General features: G+C 40.8%; 1 protein-coding gene across 1 annotated transcript in view; it reads left to right on the top strand.

The window, feature by feature from the left end:
- The window catches only part of LOC139750246 (patched domain-containing protein 3-like), a 106725-nt gene that overhangs the window by 70910 nt on the left and 17825 nt on the right, over positions 1-17990 (top strand). The window contains exon 19 of the mRNA XM_071664761.1: positions 3264-3404. Within this exon, the coding sequence (XP_071520862.1) occupies positions 3264-3404 (141 nt within the window). The remainder of the gene's footprint in view (positions 1-3263; positions 3405-17990) is intronic.

The following is a 17990-nucleotide window of genomic DNA, read 5'->3' as shown; positions in this document are numbered from 1 at the left end:
CATATGCTCTCTTACTGAGTAACTGATGAGGTGAAGGTTGGTTTACCAGAGAAATTGACAAGCAGTTGTAGTACCACTGTTTAATGAATAGATGTGAATAAATTCAGTGAAAATGGCTAAGATTGCTACTTAGTATTGGAGGTAAAATGTGATGCTTAATGGTAATGATAAGGGAATGTCCTGATAATTTTAAGCAGTGAAGTGATACAGGAACAAGGAGAATGTATGGGAAGAAAGAGCATGAGAGGTTTGAAATCACCTAAGAATGTTTGATGAGAAAATATTATGAAAAGTCCTAATGCACTTTTTCTTTGATACTGAAAAAAGTGTTGACAGAGTAGATGATGAGGGTGTGTGGAATATGTAATTACCTGTTTGAACAGTATGTGGAGTGATACAGTAATGGGTCCCTACCCCTTTCACTTTCTTAATTATCATACATCTTTTTTAATTTCTGTATATTGTCTTCATTCACAGTTCTCTTGCTTAGTCTGTTCCATTCATCCTTAACTATGTTATTTAAATTCTGTATACCTTCTCAAACAAGTTTCTTGCATAGTTTTTTGCTTTAACCCCACACCTTCAAATGTCAAGATTCTAAGACCTAAAATTCTATGCTGGCTGTCTCATTCTTGGTGGTTGATTTATGAGGGAACCAACTGCAGTCTCATATATCCTTCAGGGATACTAGTGGCTTTAATAGTTGAAAACTTGTTTAAAAATCACTCTCTAGGGGATCTTTATGAGAGGATGAAGATAATTTTTAGTCCATCATAATTAATATAAGATCATGGCACTTATCCATACTGCCTCTTAGTCGAAAATCATTAGAAATATGTGGGTAAAATTGCATGCTTATTTGTAAGAGAGGGTTGACTTTTTTTTTTTTGTCCTATGGCCCATTATGATGCATGAAAATCCTCATTTGTAAACCTTTCAAAACTTGGAGAAATTCTGAAAGCAGCCTCTGGCTCTTGCAGAACTGGTTCTCTTAGGACTAGTGGCACCAGACTGATTATCCTGAAAATTTTTTTTTCAAAACTTCCTTTTCCACCTAAAGGAACACTTTTCAAGTAACAAAACCTTAGCTGTAAGTAAATTCCTAAAGGGCCAGGAAAGAAACTGCTTTGCAAACCTTTCCTTATGATAAATCAGGATGTTTTTTGGCCTTTACATAAACTACCTTGCCTTTTCTCCCAGACCTCTTAGAAATATGTTGTTAAATTAAAAGTAGTTAAGCTGTATAGGCATCAATCATTTTAATTATTCTGTTGTTCTGTAAGAAATCAGAGGTTCTGTTACACAGTTATTTCTTATTTGAAGAACTGTTTAAAGAGCATGTCTTAAAACCTTTTTTGTTGAAGATAGCTCAACAGATTTTCATAAAAGGTTGGAATGCCTCAACTTACTGAAGTCTTCTGTTGACACGGCATATTTTTGTACAGTATTGAGGAAAGCATTCATAAATTAAAATTGCCTAGCCAAGCATTTTATATTAGGTCCTTGTTCATCAAAACTCTTAAAACCTAAAGGTTTTGTAACCAAGTCCAGGAGGCTTTTGACACTCTCCCACAGGATATTGATATTGGAGCCCCGATTCCTCCCCTCTTGGTTGTGTTCTGTGACAACCAGGGAATATGTGGGATGGTCTTTCTTCAGTTCCTGTGGGATTGATTTATCTGAAAATACAAATGTCAAAGAAAAATGCAAAATCAAAGAAAATGTAGTATTCAGGCTGACTCCTCCAATGAAGTGTCTCACACTGCCAGATTGTAGCAGTGGATGGTGATAATATCTTCATTCGACACAACAAAGCAGTTAAGATTTCTGTCAGGTAAAACCTATGAATGAAAGGCAGTGATACTCATTCAACATCTTAGAGGAATAGAAATTAAAGGGAATAAAGGGAAAACATTGCAAGCTGTCTTCAAGTACTCGTCAGCAGGTCCACACACCATCAGTGAGCAAGTGAAAGTGAAGGTACCAGTTCTCCATATTGTGACATCTTATACCAGGATGGGTTCCTATGGAGTCCTGTGAATGAGCATCTGCCAGCCTCATGGGTCTTGTCAATCACGGGTGTGTGTGTGTATGTGTGAATCTTCATGGGTACATATCAGTTTAGGGTAAAATGATATTTAAACCTTCATCCACCAAGCAAGTGCTCTCTAAGTTGCTTATACAGTTTCGTCCATAGTTGGTAAAAATAAATGAAAGATGCTGATATAAGTGCATTTGTTATAAATGGAAAGATATAAAGAATATTGTTGGATTATGCACTGAGTAAAAATTTTGGATGATAGGAATACTAGAAATCCTTGTTTAGAAGGAAAGCAGAAGAAAATTTTCACTGAACTGGAAGGAGTTCTGTGATGCAGCTTACTCCAATTCATATTTTTCAGTACGAGTTTTGTAGAGAAAATTGAATAACAGGGCATGCAGCAAGCTTTTGAATAAAACTTGCAATGAAATTAAGAAGAGATATGGGTAATGAATAGGATTGCAGCAAACCCTTGATTTAATGGATCCCGATATAACGGATTTCAGATTTAACGGACTGGGCAAATGATATAATTGATAATAATTAAAGAAATAAAAGAATCAAACACCACTCACTGTGCATTTCATATCACTTGTTTTTGGTAACATGGGATATACTCACTTTGTTTTGGTCTCATTCTGCTTCAAGCTGTCTTGCGGTCAGGTTGTATATAGAGATTTGTGACTTTGTATAATTAATTTTACAATCCTTACAGTTCAAAACGGCATCAAGTGATAGTGGAGGTGGGGTGGCATTATATTATAATATAGAGTGGTAAGTAAGCAATAAAGTAAAAATGGAGGACCCTGAAGGAACAGACATTTTAAAAGACATTATAAAAGAATGGACATGGAAACAAAGAGGTATTCAAGAGTGTAGTGTATCTGAGAATGGCCTCAGGGAACAGTTGAAGGAGAAAACTGAAGGAAAATGAGGTGAATGAGTAATGGAATGTGTGTGAGGTGTGTTGAAGACATGAGCAAAGATACAGAAGGAGAATTTTTTTATGTCATTTTGTGGTAATCTGCAAAAAGCTTGGATTTAGATGGCTGGGTAAGTTACTACCAGTCTACTGAGCTTGTGCACATCTCTTGTCTTGTGTTTTGCCAAGGAAAATTACGAAAGTTTAGTATGAATATTGATGTATATGAAGAATTCCCTTTTAGCAAAGTAAAGTAACTGTCAGTGATGTATGAAGATGATACAACTCGTATACTTGCAGGTGAAGGGGTCAAGGAATGAGCGAGTGAAGCAGGCTGTGCGGGACATGGGCCCTCCAGTCATCAATGGTGCTTTCTCCACCTTCCTTGCCTTTATTTTCCTGGCTAACTCGGATTCACATGTTTTCCTTTCCTTTTTCAAGGTAAGTGAATTCCAGATTTCTTAGGAAGTGAGTGTTTTTGTGGTATGAATATATATGTATATTTGTTTTATATTATTATACTTTGTTGCTGTCTCCCGCATTAGTGAGGTAGCACAAGGAAACAGAAGAAAGAATGGCCCAACCCACCCACATACACATGTATATACATACATGTCCACACATGCATATATACATACCTAAACATTTCAACGTATACATATATATATAAGTGGAGGGATGAAGAAGTAAGAGTATTAGTGAAAGAGAAGAGAGAGGCATTTGGACGATTTTTGCAGGGAAAAAATGCAATTGAGTGGGAGATGTATAAAAGAAAGAGACAGGAGGTCAAGAGAAAGGTGCAAGAGGTGAAAAAAAGGGCAAATGAGAGTTGGGGTGAGAGAGTATCATTAAATTTTAGAGAGAATAAAAAGATGTTCTGGAGGGAGGTAAATAAAGTGCGTAAGACAAGGGAGCAAATGGGAACTTCAGTGAAGGGCGCAAATGGGGAGGTGATAACAAGTAGTGGTGATGTGAGGAGATGGAGTGAGTATTTTGAAGGTTTGTTGAATGTGTTTGATGATAGAGTGGCAGATATAGGGTGTTTTGGTCGAGGTGGTGTGCAAAGTGAGAGGGTTAGGGAAAATGATTTGGTAAACAGAGAAGAGGTAGTGAAAGCTTTGCGGAAGATGAAAGCCGGCAAGGCAGCAGGTTTGGATGGTATTGCAGTGGAATTTATTAAAAAAGGGGGTGACTGTATTGTGGACTGGTTGGTAAGGTTATTTAATGTATGTATGACTCATGGTGAGGTGCCTGAGGATTGGCGGAATGCGTGCATAGTGCCATTGTACAAAGGCAAAGGGGATAAGAGTGAGTGCTCAAATTACAGAGGTATAAGTTTGTTGAGTATTCCTGGGAAATTATATGGGAGGGTATTGATTGAGAGGGTGAAGGCATGTACAGAGCATCAGATCGGGGAAGAGCAGTGTGGTTTCAGAAGTGGTAGAGGATGTGTGGATCAGGTGTTTGCTTTGAAGAATGTATGTGAGAAATACTTAGAAAAGCAAATGGATTTGTATGTAGCATTTATGGATCTGGAGAAGGCATATGATAGAGTTGATAGAGATGCTCTGTGGAAGGTATTAAGAATATATGGTGTGGGAGGAAAGTTGTTAGAAGCAGTGAAAAGTTTTTATCGAGGATGTAAGGCATGTGTACGTGTAGGAAGAGAGGAAAGTGATTGGTTCTCAGTGAATGTAGGTTTGCGGCAGGGGTGTGTGATGTCTCCATGGTTGTTTAATTTGTTTATGGATGGGGTTGTTAGGGAGGTAAATGCAAGAGTTTTGGAAAGAGGGGCAAGTATGAAGTCTGTTGGGGATGAGAGAGCTTGGGAAGTGAGTCAGTTGTTGTTCGCTGATGATACAGCGCTGGTGGCTGATTCATGTGAGAAACTGCAGAAGCTGGTGACTGAGTTTGGTAAAGTGTGTGGAAGAAGAAAGTTAAGAGTGAATGTGAATAAGAGCAAGGTTATTAGGTACAGTAGGGTTGAGGGTCAAGTCAATTGGGAGGTGAGTTTGAATGGAGAAAAACTGGAGGAAGTGAAGTGTTTTAGATATCTGGGAGTGGATCTGGCAGCGGATGGAACCATGGAAGCGGAAGTGGATCATAGGGTGGGGGAGGGGGCGAAAATTCTGGGGGCCTTGAAGAATGTGTGGAAGTCGAGAACATTATCTCGGAAAGCAAAAATGGGTATGTTTGAGGGAATAGTGGTTCCAACAATGTTGTATGGTTGCGAGGCGTGGGCTATGGATAGAGTTGTGCGCAGGAGGATGGATGTGCTTGAAATGAGATGTTTGAGGACAATGTGTGGTGTGAGGTGGTTTGATCGAGTGAGTAACGTAAGGGTAAGAGAGATGTGTGGAAATAAAAAGAGCGTGGTTGAGAGAGCAGAAGAGGGTGTTTTGAAGTGGTTTGGGCACATGGAGAGAATGAGTGAGGAAAGATTGACAAAGAGGATATATGTGTCGGAGGTGGAGGGAACTAGGAGAAGAGGGAGACCAAATTGGAGGTGGAAAGATGGAGTGAAAAAGATTTTGTGTGATCGGGGCCTGAACATGCAGGAGGGTGAAAGGAGGGCTAGGAATAGAGTGAATTGGAGCGATGTGGTATACCGGGGTTGACGTGCTGTCAGTGGATTGAATCAAGGCATGTGAAGTGTCTGGGGTAAACCATGGAAAGCTGTGTAGGTATGTATATTTGCGTGTGTGGACGTATGTATATACATGTGTATGGGGGGGGGGTTGGGCCATTTCTTTCGTCTGTTTCCTTGCGCTACCTCGCAAACGCGGGAGACAGAGACAAAGTATAATAAAAAAAAAAATATAATAATATATATATACATACACTGACATATACATATATACACAGGTACATAATTCATAATTGCTACCTTTATTCATTCTATTGCCACCCCGCCACACATGAAATGACAACCCCCACCCCCGCATGCGTGTGAGGTAGCGCTAGGAAAAGACAACAAAGGCCACATTCGTTCACACACAGTCTCTAGCTGTCATGTATAATGCACCGAAACCACAGCTCCCATTCCACATCCAGGCCCAACAAAACTTTCCATGTTTTACCCCAGATGCTTCACATGCCCTGGTTCAATCCATTGACAGCACGTCGACCCTGGTATACCACATTGTTCCAATTCACTCCATCCCTTGCACACCTTTCACCCTCCTGCATGTTCAAAATTTTTTTCGCTCCATCTTTCCACCTCCAATTTGGTCTCCCACTTCTCCTCATTCCCTCCACCTCTGACACATATATCCTCTTTGTCAGTCTTTCCTCACTTATTCTCTCCATGTGACCAAACCATTTCAATACACCCTCTTCTGCTCTCTCAACCACACTCTTTATTACCACACATCTCTCTTACCCTTTCATTACTTACTTGATCAAACCACCTCACACCACATATTATCCTCAGACATCTCATTTCCAACACATCCACCATCCTCCGCACAAACCTCGCAACCATATAACATTGTTGGAACCACTATTCCTTGAAACATACCCATTTTTGCTTTCCGAGATAATGTTCTCGCTTTCCACACATTTTTCAATGCTCCTATAACTTTCGCCCCCTCCCCCGCCCTGTGACTCACTTCCAATGCCATGGTTCCATCTGCTGCCAAATCCACTCCCAGATATCTAAAACACTTCACTTCCTCCAGTTTTTCTCCATTTAAACTTACCTCCCAATTGACTTGTCCCCCAACCCTACTGTACCTAATAACCTTGCTCTTATTCACATTTATTCTGTTTTCTTCTTTCACACACTTTACCAAACTCAGTCACCAGTTTCTGCAGTTTCTCACCCGAATCAGCCACCAGCGCTGTATCATCAGCGAACAACAACTGACTTACTTCCTAAGCCCTCTCATCCACAACAGACTGCATACTTGCCCCTCTCTCCAAAACTCTTGCATTCACCTCCCTAACAACCCCATCCATAAACAAATTAAACAACCATGGAGACATCACTCACCCTTTCCACAAACCGACATTCACTAAGAACCATTCACTTTCCTCTCTTTCTACCCGTACACATACCTTACATCCTCAGTGAAAACTTTTCACTGCTTCCAGCATCTTGCTTCACACACCATATACTCTTAATACCTTCCACAGAGCATCTCTATCAACTCTATCATATGCCTTCTCCAGATCCATAAATGCTACTTACAAATCCATTTGCTTTTCTAAGTATTTCTCACATACATTCTTCAAAGCAAACACCTGATCCACACATCCTCTACCACTTCTGAAACCACACTGCTCTTCCCCAATCTGATGCTCTGTACATGCCTTCACCCTCTCACTCAATACCCTCCCATATAATTTCCCAGGAATACTAAACAAACTTATACCTCTGTAATTTGAACACTCACCTTTATCCCCTTTGCCTTAATACAATGGCACTTTGCATGCATTCCACCAATCCTCAGGCACTTCACCATGAGCTATACATACATTGACTATCCTCACCAACCAGTCAACAACACAGTCACCCCCCTTTTCTAATAGATTCCACTGTGATACCATCCAAACCCGCCGCCTTGATGGCCTTCATCTTTTGCAAAGCTTTCTTTATCTCTTCTCTGTTTACCAAATCATTCTCCTTCACCCTCTCACTTTGCACACCACCTTGACTAAAACACCCAGTATCTGCCACTCTATCATCTAAAACATTCAACAAACCTTCAAAATACTCACTCCATCTCCTCACATCACCACTACTTGTTATTACCTCCCCATTAGCCCCCTTCACTGATTTTCCCATTTGTTCTCTTGTCTTACACACTTTCTTTACCTCCTTCCAAAACATCTCGTTATTATCCCTAAAATTTAATGATACTCTCTTGCCCTCTTTTTCACCTCTTGTACCTTTCTTTTATATATATATATATATATATATATATATATATATATATATATATATATATATATATATATATATATATATCTTTCTTTCATACTATTCGCCATTTCCCGCGTCAGCGAGGTAGCGTTAAGAACAGAGGACTGGGCCTCTGAGGAAACATCTTCATCCAGCCTCCATCTCTGTTCCTTCCTTTGGAAAAAAAAAAAAAAAATATATATATATATATATATATATATATATATATATATATATATATATATATATATATATATATATATATATATATATATATATTTTCTTTCTTTCATACTATTCGCCATTTCCCGCATTAGCGAGGTAGCGTTGAGAACAGAGGACTGGGCCCTTGAGGGAATATCCTCACCTGGGCCCCTTCTCTGTTCCCTCTTTTTGGGGGAAAAAAAAAAAGTGATAGGGGAGGATTTCCAGCCCCCCGCTCCCTCCCCTTTTAGTCGCCTTCTACGACACGCAGGGAATACGTGGGAAGTATTCTTTCTCCCCTATCCCCAGGGATATATATATATATATATATATATATATATATATATATATATTATATATATATTTTTTTTTTTGTCTCCCGCGTTTGCGAGGTAGCGCAATGAAACAGACGAAAGAAATGGCCCAACCCACCCCCATACACATGTATATACATACGTCCACACACTCAAATATACATACCTACACAGCTTTCCATGGTTTACCCCAGACGCTTCACATGCCCTGATTCAATCCACTGACAGCACATCAACCCCGGTATACCACATCGATCCAATTCACTCTATTCCTTGCCTGCCTTTCACCCTCCTGCATGTTCAGGCCCCGATCACTCAAAATCTTTTTCACTCCATCTTTCCACCTCCAATTTGGTCTCCCACTATATATATATATATATATATATATATATATATATATTTATTTTTATTATTATACTTTGTCACTGTCTCCCGCGTTTGCGAGGTAGCGCAAGGAAACAGACGAAAGAAATGGCCCAACCCCCCCCATACACATGTATATACATACGTCCACACGCAAATATACATACCTACACAGCTTTCCATGGTTTACCCCAGACGCTTCACATGCCTTGATTCAATCCACTGACAGCACGTCAACCCCGGTATACCACATCGCTCCAATTCACTCTATTCCTTGCCCTCCTTTCACCCTCCTGCATGTTCAGGCCCCGATCACACAAAATCTTTTTCACTCCATCTTTCCACCTCCAATTTGGTCTCCCTCTTCTCCTCGTTCCCTCCACCTCCGACACATATATCCTCTTGGTCAATCTTTTCTCACTCATTCTCTCCATGTGCCCAAACCACTTCAAAACACCCTCTTCTGCTCTCTCAACCACGCTCTTTTTATTTCCACACATCTCTCTTACCCTTACGTTACTCACTCGATCAAACCACCTCACACCACACATTGTCCTCAAACATCTCATTTCCAGCACATCCATCCTCCTGCGCACAACTCTATCCATAGTCCACGCCTCGCAACCATACAACATTGTTGGAACCACTATTCCTTCAAACATACCCATTTTTGCTTTCCGAGATAATGTTCTCGACTTCCACACATTCTTCAAGGCTCCCAGAATTTTCGCCCCCTCCCCCACCCTATGATCCACTTCCGCTTCCATGGTTCCATCCGCTGCCAGATCCACTCCCAGATATCTAAAACACTTCACTTCCTCCAGTTTTTCTCCATTCAAACTCACCTCCCAATTGACTTGACCCTCAACCCTACTGTACCTAATAACCTTGCTCTTATTCACATTTACTCTTGACTTTCTTCTTCCACACACTTTACCAAACTCAGTCACCAGCTTCTGCAGTTTCTCACATGAATCAGCCACCAGCGCTGTATCATCAGCAAACAACAACTGACTCACTTCCCAAGCTCTCTCATCCCCAACAGACTTCATACTTGCCCCTCTTTCCAAAACTCTTGCATTTACCTCCCTAACAACCCCATCCATAAACAAATTAAACAACCATGGAGACATCACACACCCCTGCCGCAAACCTACATTCACTGAGAACCAATCACTTTCCTCTCTTCCTACACGTACACATGCCTTACATCCTCTATAAAAACTTTTCACTGCTTCTAACAACTTTCCTCCCACACCATATATTCTTAATACCTTCCACAGAGCATCTCTATCAACTCTATCATATGCCTTCTCCAGATCCATAAATGCTACATACAAATCCATTTGCTTTTCTAAGTATTTCTCACATACATTCTTCAAAGCAAACACCTGATCCACACATCCTCTACCACTTCTGAAACCACACTGCTCTTCCCCAATCTGATGCTCTGTACATGCCTTCACCCTCTCAATCAACACCCTCCCATATAATTTACCAGGAATACTCAACAAACTTATACCTCTGTAATTTGAGCACTCACTCTTATCCCCTTTGCCTTTGTACAATGGCACTATGCACGCATTCCGCCAATCCTCAGGCACCTCACCATGAGTCATACATACATTAAATAACCTTACCAACCAGTCAACAATACAGTCACCCCCTTTTTTAATAAATTCCACTGCAATACCATCCAAACCTGCTGCCTTGCCAGCTTTCATCTTCCGCAAAGCTTTCACTACCTCTTCTCTGTTTACCAAATCATTTTCCCTAACCCTCTCACTTTGCACACCACCTCGACCAAAACACCCTATATCTGCCACTCTATCATCAAACACATTCAACAAACCTTCAAAATACTCACTCCATCTCCTTCTCACATCACCACTACTTGTTATCACCTCCCCATTTGCACCCTTCACTGAAGTTCCCATTTGCTCCCTTGTCTTACGCACTTTATTTACCTCCTTCCAGAACATCTTTTTATTCTCCCTAAAATTTAATGATAGAAGCAGAAGTGAGTCACAAGGTGGGGGAATGGGCGAAGGTTCTGGGAGCATTGAAGAATTTGTGAAAGGTGAGAACCTTATCTTGGAGAGAAAAATGGGTATGTTTGCAGTAATAGTGGTTCCAACAATGCTATATGGTTGCAAGGCTTGGGCTATATATAGGGCTGTACAAAGGAGGGTTGATGTGTTGGAAATGAAATGTTTGAGGACTTTATGTGGTGTGAAGTGGTTTGATCGAGTAAGTAATGAAAGGGTAAGAGAGATGTGTGGTAATAAAAAGGGTGTAGTTGAGAGAGCAGAGGAGGGTGTGTTGAAATGATTTGGACACCTGGAGAGAATGGGTGAGGAAAGGTTGACAAAGAGGATATATGTGTCAGAGGTGGCAGGAACAAGGAGAAGCAGGAGACCAAATTGGAGGTGAAAGGATGGAGTGAAAAAGATTTTGAACGATCAGAGCCTGACCAGACTGGAGGGTGAAAGGTGTGCAAGGAATAGAGTGAATTGAAACGATGTTGCATAATGGGGTCAGCGTGCTGTCAATGAACTGAATCAGGGCATATGAAGTGTCTGGGGTAAACCATGGAAAGGGATGTGGAAAGGGAGCTGTGGTTTCAGTGTATTACACATGACAGCTAGAGATTGAGTGTGAGCAAATGTGGCCTATTTTTGTCTTTTCTTGGCACTACCTCGCTGTGGGGGGCCTATTTCTTGCGTGGTGGGGTAGCGACAGGAATGGATGAAGGCAGCAAGTGTATGTGTCTGTGTATCTATATATGTATATGTTGATATGTATATGTAAGTATATGTGCGTGTATGGACATTTATGTATTTATATATGTGTATACGAGTGGTTGGGCCATTCTTCGTCTGTTTCCTTGTGCTACCTTGCTGACGCGGGAAACCGGTTAAGTATAGTAATAATAATAGTGAATGTAGGTTTGCGGCAGGGGTGTGTGATGTCTCCATGGTTGTTTAATTTGTTTATGGATGGGGTTGTTAGGGAGGTAAATGCAAGAGTTTTGGAAAGAGGGGCAAGTGTGAAGTCTGTTGGGGATGAGAGAGCTTGGGAAGTGAGTCAGTTGTTGTTCGCTGATGATACAGCGCTGGTGGCTGATTCATGTGAGAAACTGCAGAAGCTGGTGACAGAGTTTGGTAAAGTGTGTGGAAGAAGAAAGTTAAGAGTAAATGTGAATAAGAGCAAGGTTATTAGAGACAGTAGGGTTGAGGGTCAAGTCAATTGGGAGGTGAGTTTGAATGGAGAAAAACTGGAGGAAGTGAAGTGTTTTAGATATCTGGGAGTGGATCTGGCAGCGGATGGAACCATGGAAGCGGAAGTGGATCATAGGGTGGGGGAGGGGGCGAAAATTCTGGGGGCCTTGAAGAATGTGTGGAAGTCGAGAACATTATCTCGGAAAGCAAAAATGGGTATGTTTGAAGGAATAGTGGTTCCAACAATGTTGTATGGTTGCGAGGCGTGGGCTATGGATAGAGTTGTGCGCAGGAGGATGGATGTGCTGGAAATGAGATGTTTGAGGACAATGTGTGGTGTGAGGTGGTTTGATCGAGTAAGTAACGTAAGGGTAAGAGAGATGTGTGGAAATAAAAAGAGCGTGGTTGAGAGAGCAGAAGAGGGTGTATTGAAGTGGTTTGGGCACATGGAGAGAATGAGTGAGGAAAGATTGACCAAGAGGATATATGTGTCGGAGGTGGAGGGAACGAGGAGAAGAGGGAGACCAAATTGGAGGTGGAAAGATGGAGTGAAAAAGATTTTGTGTGATCGGGGCCTGAACATGCAGGAGGGTGAAAGGAGGGCAAGGAATAGAGTGAATTGGAGCGATGTGGTATACCGGGGTTGACGTGCTGTCAGTGGATTGAATCAAGGCATGTGAAGCGTCTGGGGTAAACCATGGAAAGCTGTGTAGGTATGTATATTTGCGTGTGTGGACGTATGTATATACATGTGTAGGGGGGGTTGGGCCATTTCTTTCGTCTGTTTCCTTGCGCTACCTCGCAAACGCGGGAGACAGCGACAAAGTATAATAAATGAAATATAAAATAAATAATCGCTTTCCACACATTTTTCAATGCTCCTATAACTTTCGCCCCCTCCCCCGCCCTGTGACTCACTTCCAATGCCATGGTTCCATCTGCTGCCAAATCCACTCCCAGATATCTAAAACACTTCACTTCCTCCAGTTTTTCTCCATTTAAACTTACCTCCCAATTGACTTGTCCCCCAACCCTACTGTACCTAATAACCTTGCTCTTATTCACATTTATTCTGTTTTCTTCTTTCACACACTTTACCAAACTCAGTCACCAGTTTCTGCAGTTTCTCACGCCGAATCAGCCACCAGCGCTGTATCATCAGCGAACAACAACTGACTTACTTCCTAAGCCCTCTCATCCACAACAGACTGCATACTTGCCCCTCTCTCCAAAACTCTTGCATTCACCTCCCTAACAACCCCATCCATAAACAAATTAAACAACCATGGAGACATCACTCACCCTTTCCACAAACCGACATTCACTAAGAACCATTCACTTTCCTCTCTTTCTACCCGTACACATACCTTACATCCTCATGAAAACTTTTCACTGCTTCCAGCATCTTGCTTCACACACCATATACTCTTAATACCTTCCACAGAGCATCTCTATCAACTCTATCATATGCCTTCTCCAGATCCATAAATGCTACTTACAAATCCATTTGCTTTTCTAAGTATTTCTCACATACATTCTTCAAAGCAACACCTGATCCACACATCCTCTACCACTTCTGAAACCACATTTGTTTGGGTTAACAGCCTCTTCCCCAATCTGATGCTCTGTACATGCCTTCACCCTCTCACTCAATACCCTCCCATATAATTTCCCAGGAATACTAAACAAACTTATACCTCTGTAATTTGAACACTCACCTTTATCCCCTTTGCCTTTGTACAATGGCACTATGCAAACGCATTCCGCCAATCCTCAGGCACTTCACCATGAGCTATACATACATTGACTATCCTCACCAACCAGTCCAACAACACAGTCACCCCCCTTTTCTAATAGATTCCACTGTGATACCATCCAAACCCGCCGCCTTGATGGCCTTCATCTTTTGCAAAGCTTTCTTTATCTCTTCTCTGTTTACCAAATCATTCTCCTTCACCCTCTCACTTTGCACACCACCTTGACTAAAACACCCAGTATCTGCCACTCTATCATCTAAAACATTCAACAAACCTTCAAAATACTCACTCCATCTCCTCACATCACCACTACTTGTTATTACCTCCCCATTAGCCCCCTTCACTGATTTTCCCATTTGTTCTCTTGTCTTACACACTTTCTTTACCTCCTTCCAAAACATCTCGTTATTATCCCTAAAATTTAATGATACTCTCTTGCCCTCTTTTTCACCTCTTGTACCTTTCTTGTATATAATATATATATTATATATATATATATAATATATATATATATTATATATATATATATATATATTTTCTTTCTTTCATACTATTCGCCATTTCCGCGTCAGCGAGTAGCGTTAAGAACAGAGGACTGGGCCTCTGAGGAAACATCTTCATCCAGCCTCCATCTCTGTTCCTTCCTTTGGAAAAAAAAAAAAAAAAAAATATATATATATATATATATATATATATAATATATAATATATAATATATATATTATATATATATATATATATATAATATATATATATTTTCTTTCTTTCATACTATTCGCCATTTCCGCATTAGAGAGGTAGCGTTGAGAACAGAGGACTGGGCCCTTGAGGGAATATCCTCACCTGGGCCCCTTCTCTGTTCCCTCTTTTTGGGGGAAAAAAAAAAAGTGATAGGGGAGGATTTCCAGCCCCCCGCTCCCTCCCCTTTTAGTCGCCTTCTACGACACGCCGGGAATACGTGGGAAGTATTCTTTCTCCCCTATCCCCAGGGATATATATATATATTATATATATTATATATATATATATATATATATATTTTTTTTTTTGTCTCCCGCGTTTGCGAGTAGCGCAATGAAACAGACGAAAGAAATGGCCCAACCCCCCCCATACACATGTATATACATACGTCCACACACTCAAATATACATACCTACACAGCTTTCCATGGTTTACCCCAGACGCTTCACATGCCCTGATTCAATCCACTGACAGCACATCAACCCCGGTATACCACATCGATCCAATTCACTCTATTCCTTGCCTGCCTTTCACCCTCCTGCATGTTCAGGCCCCGATCACACAAAATCTTTTCACTCCATCTTTCCACCTCCAATTTGGTCTCCCACTATATATATATATATATATATAATATATATATATATATTTATTTTTTATTATTATACTTTGTCACTGTCCTCCCGCGTTTGCGAGGTAGCGCAATGAAACAGACGAAAGAAATGGCCCAACCCCCCCCATACACATGTATATACATACGTCCACACGCAAATATACATACCTACACAGCTTTCCATGGTTTACCCCAGACGCTTCACATGCCTTGATTCAATCCACTGACAGCACATCAACCCCGGTATACCACATCGCTCCAATTCACTCTATTCCTTGCCTGCCTTTCACCCTCCTGCATGTTCAGGCCCCGATCACACAAAATCTTTTCACTCCATCTTTCCACCTCCAATTTGGTCTCCCACTTCTCCTCATTCCCTCCACCTCTGACACATATATCCTCTTTGTCAGTCTTTCCTCACTTATTCTCTCCATGTGACCAAACCATTTCAATACACCCTCTTCTGCTCTCTCAACCACACTCTTTATTACCACACATCTCTCTTACCCTTTCATTACTTACTTGATCAAACCACCTCACACCACATATTATCCTCAGACATCTCATTTCCAACACATCCACCATCCTCCGCACAAACCTCGCAACCATATAACATTGTTGGAACCACTATTCCTTGAAACATACCCATTTTTGCTTTCCGAGATAATGTTCTCGCTTTCCACACATTTTTCAATGCTCCTATAACTTTCGCCCCCTCCCCCGCCCTGTGACTCACTTCCAATGCCATGGTTCCATCTGCTGCCAAATCCACTCCCAGATATCTAAAACACTTCACTTCCTCCAGTTTTTCTCCATTTAAACTTACCTCCCAATTGACTTGTCCCCCAACCCTACTGTACCTAATAACCTTGCTCTTATTCACATTTATTCTGTTTTCTTCTTTCACACACTTTACCAAACTCAGTCACCAGTTTCTGCAGTTTCTCACCCGAATCAGCCACCAGCGCTGTATCATCAGCGAACAACAACTGACTTACTTCCTAAGCCCTCTCATCCACAACAGACTGCATACTTGCCCCTCTCTCCAAAACTCTTGCATTCACCTCCCTAACAACCCCATCCATAAACAAATTAAACAACCATGGAGACATCACTCACCCTTTCCACAAACCGACATTCACTAAGAACCATTCACTTTCCTCTCTTTCTACCCGTACACATACCTTACATCCTCAGTGAAAACTTTTCACTGCTTCCAGCATCTTGCTTCACACACCATATACTCTTAATACCTTCCACAGAGCATCTCTATCAACTCTATCATATGCCTTCTCCAGATCCATAAATGCTACTTACAAATCCATTTGCTTTTCTAAGTATTTCTCACATACATTCTTCAAAGCAAACACCTGATCCACACATCCTCTACCACTTCTGAAACCACACTGCTCTTCCCCAATCTGATGCTCTGTACATGCCTTCACCCTCTCACTCAATACCCTCCCATATAATTTCCCAGGAATACTAAACAAACTTATACCTCTGTAATTTGAACACTCACCTTTATCCCCTTTGCCTTAATACAATGGCACTTTGCATGCATTCCACCAATCCTCAGGCACTTCACCATGAGCTATACATACATTGACTATCCTCACCAACCAGTCAACAACACAGTCACCCCCCTTTTCTAATAGATTCCACTGTGATACCATCCAAACCCGCCGCCTTGATGGCCTTCATCTTTTGCAAAGCTTTCTTTATCTCTTCTCTGTTTACCAAATCATTCTCCTTCACCCTCTCACTTTGCACACCACCTTGACTAAAACACCCAGTATCTGCCACTCTATCATCTAAAACATTCAACAAACCTTCAAAATACTCACTCCATCTCCTCACATCACCACTACTTGTTATTACCTCCCCATTAGCCCCCTTCACTGATTTTCCCATTTGTTCTCTTGTCTTACACACTTTCTTTACCTCCTTCCAAAACATCTCGTTATTATCCCTAAAATTTAATGATACTCTCTTGCCCTCTTTTTCACCTCTTGTACCTTTCTTTTATATATATATATATATATATATATATATATATATATATATATATATATATATATATATATCTTTCTTTCATACTATTCGCCATTTCCCGCGTCAGCGAGGTAGCGTTAAGAACAGAGGACTGGGCCTCTGAGGAAACATCTTCATCCAGCCTCCATCTCTGTTCCTTCCTTTGGAAAAAAAAAAAAAAAATATATATATATATATATATATATATATATATATATATATATATATATATATATATATATATATATATATATATATATATTTTCTTTCTTTCATACTATTCGCCATTTCCCGCATTAGCGAGGTAGCGTTGAGAACAGAGGACTGGGCCCTTGAGGGAATATCCTCACCTGGGCCCCTTCTCTGTTCCCTCTTTTTGGGGGAAAAAAAAAAAGTGATAGGGGAGGATTTCCAGCCCCCCGCTCCCTCCCCTTTTAGTCGCCTTCTACGACACGCAGGGAATACGTGGGAAGTATTCTTTCTCCCCTATCCCCAGGGATATATATATATATATATATATATATATATATATATATATATATATATATATATATATATATATATATATATATATATATATTTTTTTTTTTGTCTCCCGCGTTTGCGAGGTAGCGCAATGAAACAGACGAAAGAAATGGCCCAACCCACCCCCATACACATGTATATACATACGTCCACACACTCAAATATACATACCTACACAGCTTTCCATGGTTTACCCCAGACGCTTCACATGCCCTGATTCAATCCACTGACAGCACATCAACCCCGGTATACCACATCGATCCAATTCACTCTATTCCTTGCCTGCCTTTCACCCTCCTGCATGTTCAGGCCCCGATCACTCAAAATCTTTTTCACTCCATCTTTCCACCTCC

Source organism: Panulirus ornatus, chromosome 9, assembly GCF_036320965.1.
Source record: "Panulirus ornatus isolate Po-2019 chromosome 9, ASM3632096v1, whole genome shotgun sequence".
NCBI lineage: Eukaryota > Metazoa > Arthropoda > Malacostraca > Decapoda > Palinuridae > Panulirus > Panulirus ornatus.
Note: the sequence above shows the minus strand (reverse complement) of the source record. Positions and strands in the feature narration are given on the sequence as shown.